Source organism: Catharus ustulatus, chromosome 12, assembly GCF_009819885.2.
Source record: "Catharus ustulatus isolate bCatUst1 chromosome 12, bCatUst1.pri.v2, whole genome shotgun sequence".
NCBI lineage: Eukaryota > Metazoa > Chordata > Aves > Passeriformes > Turdidae > Catharus > Catharus ustulatus.
The window spans coordinates 12,579,774-12,600,255 of NC_046232.1; the positions used below are offsets into that span (position 1 = coordinate 12,579,774).

The 20,482-nt window shown below is 39.2% G+C and overlaps 1 protein-coding gene across 4 annotated transcripts in view; it reads right to left on the reverse strand.

The window, feature by feature from the left end:
• IL16 (interleukin 16) overlaps positions 1 to 20,195 on the reverse strand; it is a 42,237-nt gene extending 22,042 nt beyond the window's left edge. For 3 of the 4 annotated variants that reach the window (XM_033070952.2, XM_033070951.2, XM_033070950.2), the window contains exons 1-3: positions 19,671 to 20,195; positions 10,566 to 10,619; positions 5,992 to 6,397 (exon numbers count right to left, since the gene is read on the reverse strand). In XM_033070952.2, coding sequence (XP_032926843.1) covers positions 5,992 to 6,397; positions 10,566 to 10,615 — 456 coding nt within the window. In that variant the 5' untranslated portion in view covers positions 10,616 to 10,619; positions 19,671 to 20,195. Of the gene's footprint in view, positions 1 to 5,991; positions 6,398 to 9,156; positions 9,591 to 10,565; positions 10,620 to 19,670 lie in introns of those variants that run through there. The other variant, XM_033070953.2, reaches the window with a different exon arrangement.
• Positions 20,196 to 20,482: the final 287 nt, after the last annotated feature.

Consider the following 20,482-nt stretch of genomic DNA (forward strand, 5'->3'; position numbering starts at 1 on the left):
AGGAGTGTCTGAATTTTACGAAGCCTTTTTTGTTCATGAAGAATTCTTCTAGTGAGTAATATGTTGGTAAGGATATAAGCATGGACAGAATTCTATCTTAAACCAGTTGGCTTGAACTCTAATATTAGTTTTGGAGCTTTTGTATTTACTTTTCACCCAAGATAAATATCTTGGGACATACTTACTTGAAATCAGGATTACATTATGTTCTTTTTTGTTTAATCTTATGGCAGTTCTTTGAAGTCTTCAACATGGTAACAAAATAAAGATCAGCATTCTGATGCCTTAAAATTTGAGATCTTGAGTAGCAAAAAATGTGAGTTCCCTTTTCTGTTTGTTTGCACTGTCCTATATTTCAGGTATGATTATGACATTACAGGTCAGATTCTGCATACATGGAGTGTCCTTTAAAAATCACAGGGTTTTCAGTCAGGTGGTGTTCTTGTTGTAAAGCATGAGAAATGTAAGATAGATAGTAGAGGTAGGAAATTATTCCGCCATTTGGCTGAGTATTTCTGAGATGTCATCTGCTTGTGGATTGGGGCTATTGTGAAAGAATAATGGCACTTAAAATTCAGTTTAAAAAAAAGTAATTTCCTTTATTTTTTCTGCAGTCAGAATTCAAGTTTGGACCTGCACACTTTTTCTCAAGAAGAGTCCTTACTCTTGTGAAATGCTCCCTTGAAAGGTACAGGTAACTGCCAGACACACACACACAACTTTGCTCAGAAGTTCTTCACACTTCATTTTCTTACTGATTTTCATAGGCCTTTTCAGACTGTCCCCAGCTCATCTCTGTTCAAAGCTGAGTCACACCTTTCCTATAGCCTGTTCAAAGTCTATATCTACTGTTTGTAGATATCCTCCTAATTAATTGTCCAAAAGTGTTGTGCCTTTGCCCAGTTTCATCACAGTGGGTTTGGCTCTGAGTTTTTCCATTGCAGCACCATGTAAGTCCTTTGGGGAAGGAATTGTATTTTGTACAATGGGACATGTGCCAGGCTGGAAATTCTGGCTTGTATTGGGACATCCGAATCGAAACTGATATGAAGATTTTTCCAGGAATAGTAAGTTGTGTGCACTTAGTCACTAGGAAAGTAAAGGTTAAGTCTCTTTACACTGCAGAAAAATCTTGGGAAAAAGTTTTGTTTAGATATGTAGTCATCTTACCCAGTTGGGCTACATTTCAAATTAGCTCTGTGTCCCAATCATTGCTGCAATTCATTTAGGTGAATTATTTTAAAAAAATGTTTTTATTGGTCTATGGACATGTGTCAAATATCTGTATGCTGTCAATACTTTTTGGGTCCTGGATATAGATCACTATATTCATATCCAAGTTATTGCAACATGACAGAAAATTAATAAAAGCTGTTCTTCAGAAAACTAAATATTTGACCAATTCTTGTCACGGCAATCAATTTGCTTTGGGTTTAGTTCTTTCCTCTTGGAACCATCAGCAGTATTTATATGCATAAAATAATTGGAGAGACAGGGAGAAAAAAATTAAAGACAGTATTTATTTTTGCATCCTTCTCCTTTTTAAAGTGTCCTGTTTGTTTTGAAAGGTGATTTATAGGCCTGAATACAGTGAATACTGAATATTTGCAAAAAGAAGGTTGTCAGGTTTGATGTGGGGGAGGTGAATCCTAGGTTAACCTTTTCTCTTCATTGTTAGAACATATATTTAAACATATTTGCTCTGCTTTGTCTCCCAGCACTTCAAGACTCTGGGTAAACTTTTATCTGCCTTGTAAGTTCTATTCAAAGCAAAATTTGTATTTAAACTGAGTCTGCTTGGCTGAAAGATAAAAATTAAAGGAGTTTAAGAGCCTTCTTGAATTTTCCACAGGTGAGAAAAGATTAACTTTTCTTGTGTTTAGTTCTGGAAAATTAATTTGTACATCCAAACCAACTTTCTCTTCCTGTTCCTGTGTTTTGTCATCCAAAATGCAAAGCTTCTGAGGATGTTCTTTATCTGCTATTTAAAAGATTCCTTTTTCTTTCGTGCTTTCATTAGACATTTCTAGCCCAGAGCCCCATCTCAAAACATCTAATTCCAGATGTTGTTTAGAAATAAGGGTAACCATGGCATCTGTAGAAAACTGAAAAACTTTTGTGCACTTTAAAGTAAGACACAGTAGTTTCATTGTCTGAATTGAAATGTTATACAAGGCTAGTTCAAGTAAGGTCTTGGACTCAGTTAACCAAGTGCATGACAATGAGCTAATTGACTGCTGGTTTGAAAAAAAAAAGGGAAAAATAAAAAGAAAATAAATATATCTAACAGCAGTACAATAATATATTAAAATATTTAGCTTTTCTGGTCTTATGACTGTAAAATGGCTGGGATTTCCAAGAGAATGTCATCTTTGGGGATTTTCTTTAAGGAGCAATTTTTTTTCCTGCATCAATTCTAACAGAGAAAGGGCCAGAGTCTCTTTGGCATAAACTCACTCCACTGGCTCTGACATACCCCAGCTCAGTGCCTTGGTCTTTTAAAAATATTTATAGTAGATGTAATTCATTTTCCCAGCAGCTATTCCCTTTGAAACCAGTAAAATGGCAGAAGCTGGAAAGCAAGGATGATGCAAGGAGCAGGGCATGGGACCAAGCTTTGCCCTAGACTGACAATTCAGCACATCAGATGTTACAGAAGGACCTTTCCATCCATCATCTGCCCGTTGCTGTGTTTTCCTGGGAGCTTTTGCTGGCCTGCATTTTGCAGCACACACTGTATTAATGGAACAGCCCCTTTCCCAGCTTGCTCTGGGGATGACCTGGGTGATGTGCAGCAAAAGCAAAAGCTGGGAAGACAGAAAGAGAGAAGTATGAAAACTGAGGAGAACACATAAATATCTGAATAAATACAGTCTCCTCTCCTGGCTTTGGTTTTCCATCCTGCCTGTGGGCTTGTGTTTGAGACATCACAGTCTGTTGCCATAGCACTTGTCCTGGTACCAAAGGGCAGCTAACTGGTGTTTGCATCAAGGCAAGTTAATAAAATTATATCCTGCTGATGACCAAAGGAGAAAAATTACCTTTTGCCTTTTCCCTCCTTCAAGCAGAGGGTCAGGGACCAAAGGAAGAAAGGGTGCAGAAGTTTCTAGAACCAAGTAGAGCCAAGCAGTCAGGTCAGCTTAACTCCCATATTTATTTCATCAGAAGTCAACTCTTTTCTATTCTAGTTTATTCTAGATGCTATTTCAACCCTACTGCCAGCCCCAGTGGTAGCTCTCAGTGCTTCCCAGGGCTGTGGGGGTGTTGGGAAGATGTAATGGAATGCTCCTTGGATTAGTAGAAGTGCTTCTTGCAGCAGCTCTCACACTCAGCAGAGCCTGCTGTTCTCTGAAGGAGTTGATATCATCTATTCCTTCCAGTTCTCCAACAACTGGAGTGATTTCAGTCTGAACAGGCAGAGATATCTTCCACGGTGTTTGCTGTGCCCATGCTCATGGTATCAGATACTGCTTACCATTTCTTTGGTTTCTTTTCTTTCAGGCCATGTGAAAATTGCTGGTTTTGTGAGAAGCAAACTGTAAAGGAGATCTTGCTTGGCAATCCACCATACCAGACCAAGCACACCTCATCTCAGAAAGTGTCTGAACAAATGATGCCAAGGTAACCCTGGTCCTCTAGACACAGCAAGCTATAGTCAGTGTAAGTGAATAGTAGGTTATAGAAGCAAATGAATTAAGAGACTGTTCATCTCATTGCTGACAGAATATTAGAGAAGGAAAAAGAACCCCTCTGTTATTTAGTCTGAAACACTGATGTGCTAATGGTTTATTGCTTATGGTGAATCCCATGCAGTCAGTAGAGTGTGGCTCACAGAGGCATTTAAGGTTTTCAACAGGAAAAATGGAATTTGCATTTTGAATACTGATGTTACAGGTTCCCCCTTACTCTGGAGAAGAAGTGCACAGGGAGCATTAAATCATGCAACACTTTTAAGCATTCTTCTCTCCTTCCTTGTGACAGCAATATTAAGTTGTTCAGTTCTGTGGGAGTTATTAACACCTTCAGAGTCATGCTTAGGGCTGGAGGTGCTGGAAAGCAGAAGAAAAGTGGAATGTCCTCAGGAACACCACGGAAAGAATGGAATCAATTTTCTTGAACAAAGACAAGGATTCTTCAGCTCTGAGTCACACATCATGAATTTCTGAAGTGTCACATTTCGATGGAGAGAGAATTACACTGGGACATGAAAAAAAGCTTGTTTGACTTCTTAATGAGAGAAGGCTTAAGCTTTGTAAGACATGTGGTACAGGAAGATTGTTCTGACAGGCTTGTGCCATATGGAAGGTAGAGATCACTGCTTTCATACTCTAGGGGAAAGCCTCAGCAGCAGCAGCACAGGACAGTGCTGGTGTGGTTCTTACCAATGTTCATCCTACTTAGCAAGCCAAGATAAGACTTTCGAATCACTCATTGATCCATGATTCTGGAAGGTATGGAAGATTAGCAAGAGCATTTGAAGAGGTTTAGATTGCTATGAGAGCTCTGGAGTGGGAATTTAATGGTACTCATAGTCTACAGCAGCACTAAGCAACTCAAATGCTGCTGTGGGGGACTGAGCTGCTGACTAATTATGTCAGTGACAGTGATGCTTCAGTCTAAGAGCAGGTTTATACCCTAGCTGTTCTATTTTATATGTGCAAAGGTATTGTGGGACTTACTCTGTTCCCCAGATCCCTATTTTAGCTGCTTGCCAGCTGTAAAAGCAAACGATCTAAACTTACAGCAATAAGATACTGAGTAGTTGCACATGGATCTGGATCACAGCAGTTAGTGGAGCCCTGCACACTTAGGAGATGTGCCAGGAAATAGACTGTGGCAGCTGACACACACCTAAGTGCTTCAGCTTTTGAAAAGAGAAGATGGGGGAGTGCACAGAGGCCAGCTCCTTCTTCACTCACAGAGGCATCAGCAGGGTGCATATGGACTGATTCCAAAAAGGAGCAGTTTGCATGGCTTTGCAGGGGACTGAGTGGGTTTTGGGTCTTGTTTTCTGTCAGATGCAACAGCAAGTTGGTTTGGTTTTGTCTTCCTGCAGGGACTTTGCCAAGGATGGAAACACCTTGCATCCATCCTGCTGCAGTCTTTGCAATGCTGGGCATGCTCTGGTCATTATGAAGGGTAAGGGGAGATTCTGATTTTCAGTAGCACTTGTGCCACTGTGTGTTTAAACATAGATGTCTAATTTTAGCCAATATATATTTTATTTATATAAAATAGAATATACAAGAAAAACAATTTAGGTGAAAGAATCAGTTCTTTCACATAAGCACATATCTGCACAGATAAAAGGCATGCAATAAAGGAGGTGCCAGGATGACACTTGCAGTGAGGTCCCTTTTACATATCACAGCAACAGGCAGACAGAAAGTGGAAAAATTAGACTATCCTACTGAAAAGCTTTCTAAAGCTATCTAAAATATATTGCTCAGACATAGGGTTCACATAGCTGATTAAAGAATAACATTGTAATATGAGGCTCTTAGACTTTTCACATCTCTAAGAAATGTGACATCTCTGGTGGTTTTAGAGCCATCATTACCTTCTTCCTGAATCAGAGGGAAAGAGCATCTGCCTACTGAATATCCTGTGCTTGACACAGTATTAATATAATTCATGCTTGCATGGCTTGTGAGATACCATGGTATCACTCTACAAGTGCACTTTGCTACAGTGGCAGGTTTATACTTTGAGCTGAAGAGTCTCTTGCAGCTAGAACATGCCAGCTGTACTTGTCTGAGCACTGATAGTGGCCTAGAGGCACTGATTTCAGCAGGCTGTGCATCAGCAGAGTGCCGCAGCACAGCAGGGAAACCAGAATATTTCCATGCCTTTAATGCAGAGCAGGAACACTGCAGGCTCCTAGGCTCTGAAGAAGCCAAGTAGAACCCTAAGTTCCTGAGAAATATGAATTAATCCATTGAGGAACTGCTGCAGTGGGAAGCATTACAATACACAGCACGAGTTGCTTACCTTGGTGAGGAATTTTCTTCTCGTGTGTTTGCAGTTCTCATTTGCTGCAGCTTTGGACTGGAGAATGCTGGTGACCACGCTTGGAGGATCAGGTGGGCTGTCCTCTGCCTCTGATGGGTATGGCAGCTGTGTTCTGGGACAGCAGTCAAACTCCTCTTGACCCCAGCTGGTAGAGATCTCAAATGGATCAGGGTATTTCTCATCAGGACTTGACCCATCATCACTGGTTTTGGCATTGCAGAGTATAAGTGATCTTGAAATGGAGCGGAACTTTCTTGACTTCCTGTTCCCAGCGTTGTTCTTTTGATCCATCTTCAGAGAGCTGCTGCTCTTCTTCCTATCATTCTCCCATTTATGTGGCATGATACTTTCAATAATTTTCTCTGCTTCTGTGGTGCGAAGTATCCTCCAGGAAAGGAAATATAAAAGTAAGTTGTAATAAACCCCACTTTCTCCCACTTAATAACCTACGCTACTGGAAAGCCCTAATGAATAAATCGAATCAACAGAGCCTTTCAGTCTGAGAACAGCCACGTGATATCTCATGACTTGCTAATTCTGCTTCTGTGCAGAGCTCTCCTAGATCCTCCTCCACCTTTTCATTCTCTTGCCATGTTACCCAAGCAGAGTGGAGTGCTTTTAATAAATGTTTGTGATGCTGCCATTGTCTGCTTGCTTTGGGCATCTGCTGAATTTGCATGTTGAAATCCCAAATTGAAAAGGAAGATACTTTAAAAGCATTATTCTATCCTCCTAATATTATTTGGAAAGAAGAAGCTCCTTCTGAAGTTTGATTCATGAAACCACTATAATTCAAAGAAGATTAATCAAATTGTCAACTCTAAATTCTCTGCCTGGCACATCCGAGTTGTAAGTGGTTTAGCAAAAGTAGATCTTAGCCTTGAGAGAGTAAGGAATGTCAGGCTGCCATAAAACTTCCAGCTTTGCAAACCAGAACTCACTTAAGACTGTGCATTTAAGAGTAATGGAGAGATCCAGTGAAGCACTTAAGATGTGAATATCTGATTAGGGATTGAATTCTATAAAGGAATGCAGCTCCAGTACATCAATCAAAAAGTGTCCTATTACAGAAATGGTTTGTTTCAGCACATGATCCAACAAACAAAATTAAGATAAATTGGAAAATATATACACAATCAAAATACAGCAAAATTTGGAGCTTTTGTAAAATGGGTAACGTAATGAGCATTTTAAGATAACAAAGAAGAGCCATTAAAACTCTCTGAGAAAAAGCTTTCTAGAAATGCTTTGGTACAGATGTGTCAGAAAATTCAACACGAGGATGTCCAAATTAATTACATTGACTCTCTCACCTAGGTTTTATCATCATATTTACTATATAAACTTTTCTGTTCTCCTTACAGAATCTAACTGATACCAATGTTGCCATTGGAGAAAATACCAATTGAAACTGAAGTATTTTATTTGTATATATATTTGAAACTGAAGTATATATATTTGATTATTGCATAAATCAAAGATGCTGTAGGTGTTATACACAAAACTGAAAATCAATGTAATTTGAAAAGCCCTTCTGAGGTACCGTATTGAGATAAAAACTTTGTCCATTGTGCTCTGAACTGCATTGTTGTGTTTGTTTTAGGGTTTTTTCTCTGTTTCCATGCAGAATTAGGTAGATATATATATGCACTGTGTACCTGAAGTTACACTGGTGATACAGAAAGGAAGGCAGATTTTCTAAAGGCTCCTTACAGCCATGACAATAAACACAGGCCTACAAACAGACCAAGCCAGGTAATAAATCCAAGTCAGCATTGTAATAAAGCTGCAGGATTATTTTTCTTGGGGTTTTGTTTGTTTGTTTGTTTGTTTGTTTTGGGGGGGGGTTTTGTTGGTTTTTTTTCTTTTACAATGAAACAGGAAAAACAAAAGCAGGTGCTAAACATTATGCCACTGAGCACCTGCCTAAATGAACTGTATGGCATTGCTGGAGAAATCCACAGTTCAGCATGAGTCTGAATTTACTTGAATTTGCAAGAATGAAACAATTTTCAGATGTGGCAGAGATGTCTGAGAGAGAAGGATGTTTATTTGTGCAGTGTTTTCTGATTTTTTTATAGGTAATGCTTCTACAGCTTTCCATCATTACTTATTTTCTATCACACCAGTCCTATTATTGCTCTGCCTCCCTTATGTCTCTTTTTCCAAAACAAAATCCCTAATGTTTCAGAAACTCGTGCCTTGAATATTGGAACTCCTGGGATCTCCTAGCAAGACCCTATTTCAGGGAAAAGTTTGAAAGCAGCCAGAGTATATTTCCAAGTTCCCCAAAGCTGGTGTGCTTTCTGCCCCTCTCTGTGTGTCTGTGGGATCCACTCTGCTCCTGTGGCAATCTGACCCCCTGCATTGGAACAGGGGCATGGAAGTCACTGGGCTCCCAGCCTCCTGACATTGGCATGAGGGAACCTTTCAGGGTCAAACTGGATTTGCATATTCTCCATTCCCTTCAATTCACAGAACACTCTACTTTTTTTCTTTTTTCAGAGTAGCCTCTCTTATGAATGACGAGTTTGTTGTGATTGAGAACTGCCCAGCAGCACAGCCACGCTCTCTTCCTGTGACACAGAGCACACAAATGTAAGGTTTGGAGATCTTGTTTGTGACTTTTAAAAGATGCATTTTTTAGAGTTTTGATAAGCCTAAAGCTTTAATCTGCCATCATATACATGAACTAAATTTTTGAACTTGGAAATCCCTGTTAGCATCTCCATTGTGTTAGGAAATTAATCTTGTTAAAGCCTATGATGTTGTGTTTCCTGTATGTCTAAATGAAGGTAAGAATGCAATCTGGCCCATTAGACCAGAATGTGGAGTTGAAAAAGAAAGGAGGGCTGGGGTGAAGGGAATTTCTGCAAGTCTCTACTCTCAGCACCTGGGTAGGAAGCAACAAAGCTGAAGGCAATTGGAATGTGCATCACTTGAAAATCTGCCATAGGGATCAGTGCTCCTGTGGTACTGGCAATTGCTATTGCTGTAATTGCTATTACACTGGTAACATCATCACAAACATACCCAAGCTGCACCTTCACACCTAAACAATCCTGCCTGTGTGGTGAAACTAAAAGAAAGAACACTTTTCATTCTAGTATTTCAATTTTGTATAAACCTTACACACACATTTACTTTTCTCAAAGAGGAAGAATTTAAAATGAGCTATTAAGCATTTGGATAAGCAGAGGACTTGGTAGCTTATTGGTCAGAATGCAGCTCTCTGGAGACTGGCATGCTAGAATGAAGTCCTTTCTTGCTCTGCCTGAAGCTGCTGGGCTTAAGGAGGGAGGACTACCATCAGTACTAAATGTCCCAGAGGTGCCTCTCTGGCTCTACTAAACATCTGGGATGCAGGGATGCATAGAAGCACCTGTTGAAACAGTGAAGGAAATACGGGTCTAAGTGCATTCTGCTTTCCCATCCCCTTGTAATGCTCCTGAGGAATTTTATTTTATGCAGAGAGAACTCTTTGCCCTGCTCCATCAGCTCTTTTCTCCTCCCCCATCCCCATGAGAGCTCCATCCAGTCAAAGACCAAGTGTAACCCTGAATGACTTACCTAATCTCACAGCAAGACAGGGGGTGATGTGAAAATAAACCCACTAGACCTGAAGACTTCCAGTTAAATGCTTGCTCTTGCTATAAATATTAGATCACAAGTCCTAACTAAGGCAACATTCTTTCCAGAGTTGCTGATTCAGGGTTGCATAAGTGACAAAAATATAGGAGGTACCAAAAACATACTCTATAGGTTTTCCAATAAAAATATCCAGAAATGTTATTTTACACAGCATACAATATCACAAGTGCCAGAGAAGCTTTATGATTCATTGCCATCTTCCACCAAATTTAATTTGAGATATTGATGGCATGGACAATTACTTCAAAGTCAATTCTCCAAATCATTCATCTTTTTCTTCAGTGCACTCACTGCTTGTCATTTTCTTTTGCCATTCTTATACCTCCAGCTTGCCTGATGGAAGCTGTCTGTGGTTTGTAATGCAAACCAAATGTTCCTTCTCTGTTTCATTTTTTTTCCCCCAAGCTTTATTTTTCCAGCTTTAAATCTTAAAAGCCCAAACTCAGCCTGTCTTCTGCAAACAAAATACATGATCTGAGCTGTGGCCATTTGGTTCAAATTTTTGGTTGGATATTAAACCAAGCATTTACAAGATACAAATAATTTGGTGTAGCTCCCAGATTGAATGCGAATGCTCTGCTGTTAACTAGGCAGTAGGAAAGACAGGACTTTGCTAGCAAGAACAAGATGAGCTTTACATTACCAAGTTCTAGCAGCATCCTCTTTTAATCTAGATCTTGCATCCTAATTTAATCTAGATCTTGAATCTTACTCAGATTCATCACTGCGCAGTACTATTAGCACTGAACTATTGCAGATGTCCAGGGTTTCCCCGCAGTAGGAAGAACTGAAGATTTAAAAGTTTTCTAATAAAGAGTAAGAAACTCTCAGAGAGTTGAATTTAAAAATTATAATTAAAAAAACTCTTATGGTAAAATAAAAATTCAAAAGGAGGAACTTACAACAGCGAGGCAGACAAACCTGACTCCTGCAGAAGGCTGTTCCTCTTCATGGGCCTGGCAAAAAGAGACAGAGTGAATAATTGAAAACACACTCTCCTGGTGCCACGTGACTCAGTTGCAGTAATTGTGCTCAGTACATTGGAACGGAGCTATTGTTTCCTAATTGAAGAAAATGTCAGCAAGGCTAGATAAACAAAAGCAATGGGATGCAGTATTGGGGAAACTGTTTCCAGCAGGCTCCCAGCTACCCAGAGGTGGCAGGGCCACTTAAGGAGTTCGTGTCATTTGTTTCCCCCCATCACTCTCTGGTCCAAGGATTGATGGGGTTCAGTCATGTCAAACCCACCTGAGGAGAGTTGGGGCAACATCAGAGTCTGTGCTAATCCAGTGAAGGTTTTCTGTTGGAGGCTGAGACGGCAAGCATGTTTCTCTTATTTTTCAGCTGATATTTTAACATTAAGCTACTAAGAGTTTCATAGACAAATTCTGCTCCAGGAGCAAAACATAATAGGTGCCACTTTTGGATGCCAGACCCCTGTATTGTTCACCATGGACACAATCTCTTTAACCCACCAGTTCTTAAATACTTTGCCCTTTATGGGCTAGACTGCAACTTTGTGATCCTGCTTGATCAAGGACTCAGGAAATTGTTTATCACACAATCATGTCAGTCCCCACCTGTTCATCCTCAGTTGTGCTCAGACAGACAGATAACAATCTTGCTGCAGAGACCTGCTTGCTCTCAATGAATTTGTGTGATAAGATTCATAAGGTGTTTGTTGATTTGAAAAAAAAAAATCCATAAAAGAAAGCTTTGTATCTGAGACAGTTAATGTTAGTTTATTGAAATAGTCAGACCTCTTTAGAGTGTTCTCACAAACCATAAATCTCATGCTTTTCAGGAAAATGTATGCATAAACCTGACCCTGTCTGGTCATGGAAACAGTCAACATGAGAGTGCTTAGACACCTGGTGCCCTATGTGTTCTGTGTCTTGAAGGTTCTGGTTTTATTGCTCTGTCACTAATCTTACAAAAGAGGGAGAGGAATTATAGAAGTGGTTTAAAATACTGCACGGAGAGGGGCTCATGTTTAGTCATCCTATGGCTTCTAGGTAAAACATGGCTAAAGACAAACATCTGTCCCATGAGAATGATTCCCATACTGGGAGAAAAAGGGAAGATGAAATGTCTGCTCTGTACAATGTCTACAGAAGTCCTGGAAAACTTGTCCTTGATAATACAATTGTAGGCATTTTTTATTTTAAACCTTTATCAAGAGAATTTGACATTTTTTTCCTAACATCTATGTTTTTTGGCATATTAGTTCCCAAAGGAACTAATTTCAAAGGAAATCTTCTCTAAAGGACACAGTTTTTACCTAACTCAATGTTTAACAAATGACATGGAACATAACCCAACTCTTTCAGAAGAACCAAGCTTTGGCACTGAGCAGTGATCCAACAATTATGAGGTAGCTTTCCTGGAAAGGAGGTGAAGTAGGGAGCTGACTTTGTATTTTGGGAAAGAGTTTTTGAAGAGAGAAGACAGTGGCCTCGTACATAAAATGGAGTTTTGTATATGTAGTGCTAGTACTGTAAAAAAGAAATATCAACAAGGAAGCAAAGCCACAGACTGTTTACCACTTTACTGTCTTTCACTACAACACACACATGCTTTTGTTTAGCAAGAGAGAACTCATTCACACAAAATCTCAACAGTCCCTGAGTTCTGATCCAAGCTGATTGAGCTGGAAGCTCAAAAGCATTGGAAAGCTTGCTTTATTTCTTCCCATTGTCACATGCTTTTGCATTTCCTGACTATGGGCTGAATAATGTAGTCCCTAAGCCACTGGGAGTTTTGTTCATTCCAAGTCTGGACTTCTGCCAGGGCCAGAAGCAGAAACATAAATATCACAAGGAGGGGCTGTTTTTTCATGTTGCTTTACTCTAACCTTTTGCAGTTTTTTCCATCTCCTCTGTACAGTAATTGTTCAGTGCCCAGTGGTGAACAGAAAAACAGGTTTTTAGAAGCCATGAGGAAAAGGGGAGAGAGAGAGAGAGAACCTCTACTGTGCCTGCCTTGTTGCATTAATGGTATGCTTTGATATTGGATACTGTGGTCAATCTTCATTACTTAGCTCAAAGTTATTGTAGCAGGAAAAGGGCAATGAACACTGATCAGAGGCTGGAATTTTGTATGAATTTTGTATGAAAATATTGAAAGTATATGGACTCTCCTATGGAGAAAGGAACTGCATTGATAAAAGTTTATGAGATAATAGGAAATATAAGGCAAATCAGTGTGGTTTCTTTATTTCCTTGTCATGTGAGGGACAGGAAAAGAATGTGGTAAAATAAAGAGTGTTCAAACAAATAAAAGGAAATACTTGAAATCTAAAGCATAATGAATGTGTAGAACAAGAGGGCAGCAGAAATCATGAGCACTTTGAAGTCAGGTGTTTTGTCTTTGATTTCAATCAGAGATTTCACCCCAAGAGGGGAGTTGATGAAAATATATATCTGTAGCTAAGGGGAATAGCATGCAGAAGGGGCAGCAACTCCTGCTCCTGAATGAAAGTCAAAGAATGCAGTTCACAGGTAGAGTGATAATCCTGCCATGGGATAGTTACCATGAAATGGAGTAACTCTTCTGATGTCTGGAGTTAGTGTCTATTGCCTGTAGGAAAAGGAAAGAGAAGAGCCACTGAACTTAATAGTTATGGCAATTCTTCTCTTTTGCATGACTAAAATCAGGATGTGTCTGGAACTGAAGCAGATACAGAAGATCCCCCTTTTCTCCAAATTACTTTCCATACACACAGGTTTGGATTCTAGAGGACAACTATGCAGACTATTCAGTACTAAATATTTTGCCTGTTGCTACTGGTGATAACCTTTTCCAAAAAGGAATGTATAAATTTAAACAGGACATTAGTACTGGGCAAAGCAGATCTAAGGAATGATGGAACAGCCTCAGTCCTGATCTCCACCCTACCCCAAATACAGCTTGTGTCAGTATGAAAGAAAGCCAATAGTTTGGAGTGTTCAAGTTTTTGTCCCATCCTTACATTGTTCAGCAAACTGATAATTTAGTTTTGCCTTAAACACAGCCACAATTTTCACATTTGCCATATTCCAGAGTACAGTTATTTTGCACAGGACAATCCACCCTCTCGTTGCTGCTAAGCCAGGCTGGGTTAGTCATCTCTGTCTTTGGTTTCATGACTTTCACACTGCCCTTCCATCCATGAAAACACAGCTACATGGCATGAATCACCATGTTAACCCAGCTAATCCAGTACCATTCTCCAGCAATAACTGATAACAATTGTTTTAAAGGGATTAACTATTAAAAAAAAAATTCAAGATAGAGCTTTCTTTCAGGAAGAGTTTCTGAGTACCTTGATGGTAGAGTAGACTGGCACTATGAGGTTTTGTATATTATCCCAAAATGCTTGGCCATATCATGATATGATATGATATGATATGATATGATATGATATGTCTTGTTTTAGCAGAAGTTACAACTGCCCCATCTTGGGTAAGTATTGCATAATATCAAATTAGGTAAATCTCTTTTTAATTCCTTTCATTACTTAGTACCTAACTTTTGCCAGGAAGCACAAAGATATTTTTTCCCTTCTACACATGGAATGAATCCTGTGTAATAGAACTGTAATTTATCCATTTCTGGCTCCCATTAAGCTTTTGATTTCAGAAGTATCCACAGGCAATGAGTTTCATGTGTTACATATAAATGTACTTCCTTGTAATTGTTTGAAATGTGTTGCCTCTAAGATTTGTTCGTTTCTTGTACTAGGAATAATATTCTGATCTTCACATCTCCATGGAATCCTTTTCTCATTGATCTCTGTACTAATGTCATTCTCTATCTTCTGCATACTTTTATCTTTTTTTCTTCTGCCCCTCCTTCCAGCTTCATGCTGCTTTCATATGTTTGGAACTCCTCCTTTTGCTTCAGATCCTTCTGGAAAAAAATCACTTCCTTTTGTGAACTTTATTACCTGACTATTTTATGATGGTATCCAGCTCTGCAACCTCCTAGACTATTTTCAAATGAATTGCTTTCCTGTGAATTAATAAAAGTTCCTAGACCTTGTCTTGCCAGAAACATTTGTGTTTCATGACTTGCACTCCCACTCTGTGATTACTAACCTCTCTTGTAGCAGTGCCCCAGAGATGAGCAGTAAAATACTGCTTATATAGTTCTGTACAAGAAGGTCTAATACTAAGTGTACACCCATAAAAAGTATTTTTACCTCATCTTGAGAACATATCCTTGAAACTCCATGAAGAATATGTTACTTTACACATACAATGCTTTGCTTATAGACAAAGTAGCCCATGTGATTTACATAAATGATTGTGTTAAGAGTGTGTGATTGAAAAAGTACAGCACTATGAGTGTAAGGTTTGTTGGCTGTAGCCATGGAGGGGTGCATGAGGCAAGAATGGTACCTTTCAGCTACGTGTTGTGGGCTGTATTGTTATTTTTATCGTGTGTACATAGACTATGTGTGACATTATGTTGGGCTTTGAGAAACACTAAATATTTATGTGTCAGCTATGAAGTTGCTAAATATCTGGTAGGTATATCTGGTAGGTCCATCTTTGTTTTTTTTTAAACCATTAACTGATACGCAGTTTATAACTTAATGCAGCACCAGAGTAGTAAAAGCATTATGTGAGCTCTTCTGTAAGATGCCACTCAAATTTAAACAAATATTTTAAAAAGTTATGACTTTACCTCGTCTTTCCACATAATGCTCCTTTTTTATCTGACTTAGTATTTCCTTTAATTTATAGTTCCCTAAACTGTAGGCAGACATAAAGGGCCCTTTAAGCTGAATGAAAGGAGAATTATCAATAGCTAAACTATGATTTATAAGGAAAAAAACATAAACGGCAAAAGAAAACTGAATTGACTCTACGCACAAAAATGATATTAAAATTTTGCCTGTATTTTTCATTAATTCAGACTTGCCCTTTTTTAAAATCCATGTTGGATTTTGTCATATTTTTTGCTGCTGCCTTCTTTACTCCTTGAATGGTCAGATGGGAATGAATGGAAGTACTGAAAAGGGGAATAGACTTAGCCCACCTGAGAACCAGTGGCAGAATTTGCTCCATATTTCACACTCTGGTCCAGGCACCACTTGCTCCAGCAGCCTGATCTCAGGCTCACCAGAGTCAGGGGTTTGTTATCCTTTATCATCTCACTGATGGCATGCATGGTCCTCTCTGGGTGGCTGGGTTTGTTGGTTTGGGTTGGGTTGTTTGTGGGGGTTTTTTAAGGGAGAGAAGGGATTGCAGAATGTTTGAGGTGTTGTTACAGTTTGGTTTGGGATCTTTTGTTTGTTTGCCTCTTTCTTTTTTCAGTTAGCTTTGTCAGGGATTGGTGATGAATTACACAACCTCTTCTCTAGGATATTTGTGTCTGAAGAAAATGACTTTACCACATTTGTAGTTGTCATTTCAAGCACAAGGTTTAAGCCGTAGCTATTTCTGAGTATTTGTCATCCCTGGAGCTTGGCAGAGGCAAAGCTACTTACACAGGCTGCTTCTTAAGTCTGCATTAGAAAAGTCCTGAAGACCCTTCACATTTCTACTCCTGCACCTTATCTCTAAGGCTGTGACAGTCAGAATGAAGCTGAGCAGACAGGTTTTGTTTGTGGTGTTGAAGATAACAGTATAAAGTTCCAGTGGCAGCTCTCTTGTTTTTTGGCAATACTGTAGCTTTTAACACTGACTTTAGTCACAGTGCACACCACATACATCACTCACCAGCATTACCATTGACAGAAAAATGAGTTTCTTTTACAGGTTTCCTATGAGGGAACAATATGATCTGTCACATAAATAGGTCCCTGATAAGGCACAAAACATAATGCTTCTGGTGCTTCATGAGATCTGATGACACCTTGGTCATAGGTGTGATAACTGGTGCTGCATCCCAACCAGTCCAGGATTTAGTGTCTGTGGGAGATTACTTTTCTTCCACATCTTGAAATCAGCCTGCACGTCCAGAGCAGTATCTAATGTTAAGTAGTTTAGAGCTAGTGGGTGAGAGGTCTCAGCTGAGGATTCCTGATCTTGGGGTTTGATTTTTCTACAGAACCAGTTTTCAAGCCCAGAAATTGTTGTTCTAATTAGCTAGTATGATTAACCTGTTGAAAATGTTAACCTGTAATTCCTGTACTGATGAAAATAATTCCTACTCCAGCTAAAGCTTATCTTTTAAAATAAGCACCAAATCTGAGTGTAAAGACATCATTGCACCAGTCTTGAAAACTTGCTATACATTCAGACATTGTTACATTGCTTAGTTACCATTTCTTTTAAACATCACTGTGTCCTCATTTGCCTTCATTCTGTGCTGGCCCAAAAGAGTTTGACTATTGCTGTTATGGCACAGTAAATATCTATGATCACTTCCCCAGCATTTTTTATGAACATCAGTAGCAGGACCATGGAATGAGAGACATCATGGAAGAGCAGCTATAAACTGGATTATGGGACAGATTTTTTGCCTGCAGACCCAGGGCTGGCTTGTGAGCTGGCTCTCTGGAAAGGCTGGATGCACACAGAGAGCTGCTGTGAAACACAGTGCTGAGGCTCAACACAACGCTATTCTAGAGCAGGCCTGGTGTACCTGGCCACTGAATGACCCTGACCCTGCAGCAGACATGTGCTCAGGGAAGTCAAATTGTCTGGTCAAATTTTCTTATGTACGCTCATTTTTGATCCAGAGAATACCTAATAATGATTTCCGTAAGAGCTGATGCTACATTCTTTGTCTCAGTCGGGTTTCCCAAAAGAAACTGGGATTTAACTCCCAAGTAATTGTCCAAAATAGTGTTCCAAGATAAAACTATGACCAGCAACATTACCCAGTATTTTCTTTCTCTGGTTTTCTTTTTTATTTCAACACCTTTTGAACTGATTATAAATTTTTTCTTTTTATACATCGACTGAATCTTTAAAGATTTGACTCAAAGAAACACTCAAGAATACCCAGACCTTTGAGGGTTGCATAAACTGAGGTTTGGTTTTTTATTTTGTTTTGTTTTGTTTTGTTTTTTAATTATTTCTGGACTCTAAATACATAAAATAGGAATCAGAAAAATGTTAAGACTTTGACAATAACAGTTTAGGCTCAGCATTAATCTTGGGCTAAGAAGTAAACTACCCATAACTGAATCTTACCAACCACATCTAATGCACTATAAAGCAGTAAAAATTTGCCCCAGCTCATTTGTGACTGAACACTCTAATTGAGTCTGGAGATCTCCTTCCAGCTCTGATCGTGACCTGCTGGTTTGACCCAAGGTTTGCTTTCCCTCACTTCTGAATCCTTGTCCTCATTAAAGAAAGAGGGTTATGGCCTTGTGGTCACCTTCTTTCCTGGGTATGTGGGGTGAGAATTTCTCTGATGAAAAGTACTGGAACATAATTAAACATTTGTTGTTTGGTTTTTTTTTTTAGTAGAACAAAGGACAAAATAATTAACAACTACTCTTAGAAAACAATAAGAATTTGCTGTTGTGAAGTGATGATATCCTTGCAACCCATCTTCTGTTAAGCAGAATCTATTGCATACAAAGCTTATTCCATGTGATAAGGCGTGCAAGCTATCTCACAGGATGCAGTATGTGCCACGCTGTGATACAGAGAGCAGAAATATTATAACAGCAGGAGGCAAATAAAGCAGCAGATCACATCCCTGGTGCACTCCAGGAGCAAGGAGCTGCAAAAGCGACAGAGGCCACCGCCTGTCAGGGCAGTCCTTCAGCATTAATTGAGGCAATCTGACAGCCCCACAGCTTTATGTCATCTGTTCCCAGGGACACTGGGGGACAGGGGAGTGCTTGTCCCCACCTCCACCCTGGGAGCAATCCCCCTGCAGAGCCTGCTTGTCCCAGGGCTGTGCTGGCCAGGAGCTGAGTGCTCAAATTGGGCACCCCAGCCCCAGCAAGGCAGGCTGCACTGGACAGCACAGCACCCAAACCCCGTGCTGCACCAGCCTGCACCTCTTCTGTGGGCTCACACTGTTTGAATCAGTTACTAATGAGGCACAAAATAAAGGATACTATTAAGTGAACCCTGCATTAATAATGCTGGCAAGGTTTCAAGTCTACAGATGTTATTTATAATACATGACTAAACAAATACGTATCCCCTTAGACTCAGGAGCAATTTACTGATTTCCTGTATAGGCTGGTTCATACAGAGATTTGAGTAAATACTGCATTTGAACGTCTTGCTTGGATCTATGCTCTGGAACTAGTAGTAGACAATCACATTAATGTTTTAAAATAGTTTGAAAATTTGTTTTCAGATTATTAGTTACTGGCCCTACCTAGTTCTCATGGAGGAATACATGTTTCTGTATCGCTTCTTTAAAGAGAAATAAAATATTCAAAGAATATAGCCTTCAGTTACACAGCACTGTGGAAATGAGTAGAAAGGTTAGAGAAAATTCTGGGAAAAAATGATCTTAGCAGAAGCTAAAACAAAAAATGAAAACCCCATATCCTCTCCTTTCCATCTGGTTTTGAAATTAATTAATCTTATTTATGAAATTTAATTGCCAATGAGATGTTTTATAGTTTTAAAAATGTTTCTGAGTAATGAATCATTTGATCTGTGATTTTGGTTTTTTTCTGTCTCTTATAATATTGCAGGTATACAGAGGCCTTCAGAACTGAAGAAAGCTGTGAACTCACAAAGGTCTCTGGTCCATTCTGCAGGCTTTTATATATATCAAGAGAAGGAGGAGAAATATTTTACAGCAAACCAGAAGTGTCCTAAATTAAGGTACTTCCATGAAGAGGGTCTCTGTTTAATTCATAATGTTGATCATTGAACAATAATAATTTTCTTCAAATTTCTCAGACAATTTAAAGACAAAGCAGTGATAACAGTGAATAGACAGACAAAAACCTAATTTGTGATATACCTCTTATCTCCTTATTCTTCTCTTTCAAATTCTGAAATTAAAGCAGTTGAAAATAATACATACTGACATGTAAAAAGAGCTGACTGCATGATGCCTAAATAATTTGCTATAAAAATATCACTTACCATTGACTTTGCCAAGTATCTTCTTATTTAAATCTGTTATTATCATGCCTTCTTGGATATGAAACATGCAGCAGAGTCCATTCCCAGTGTGTTAAATACTTGAGAAAATAATAAATGCAGTGTAGCTCCACAGTGTTTGGATATTTGACTGTTAACTCCTAAGCATTCAAAGTGACTACTCAATGTAACAACTTTCCCTCTGCAGAAAATGCCTTGCTATTTGCCAGCAAATCTTTAATGCTTTAGATTGGGTATTTCCAACTACCGCCCTACTTGCTAGGCAGATGTGTATAAAAGAGATGTTATTTCACTGAATCAACCACTGAGATCGTAACCCTTTTCCTGTACCACAAACAGAAATATAAAACCTCAGACTTTCCTTTTGGACTTTTACTGACTTGTGTCTGTTGTAAGAAAGCAAAACACAACTAGTCCAAGTGCTAATATATGGAAAATGTGTTAAAACGTTTTAGATCATCTCATTGCCTCTCATTCCTGCAATTCATCGGTTAACTGGCTCCTTCTGTGTTTATGTAGTTGCATGGTACAAATACAACACCTAAACTTCTCGCCCAAAGTTGAAATGATTCATTTATTACTTTTTACGCCACCCCCAGGAAAAAAAAAAAAAAAGGAAGAAAGAAAACACACAGTGCTCATTTAACCCAAGTGAGTGAAAACGTCTTTCATAAGGTCTGTAAGGGCTTTGGGAGGTTTTTCTTTGGTGAATAAAGTCTGTGTAGTTGGAGGGAAGAGTTTTGTCTGAGGATGGCAGAATTTAGGCTACAGCAAACAGACAAACTAGGATCCCT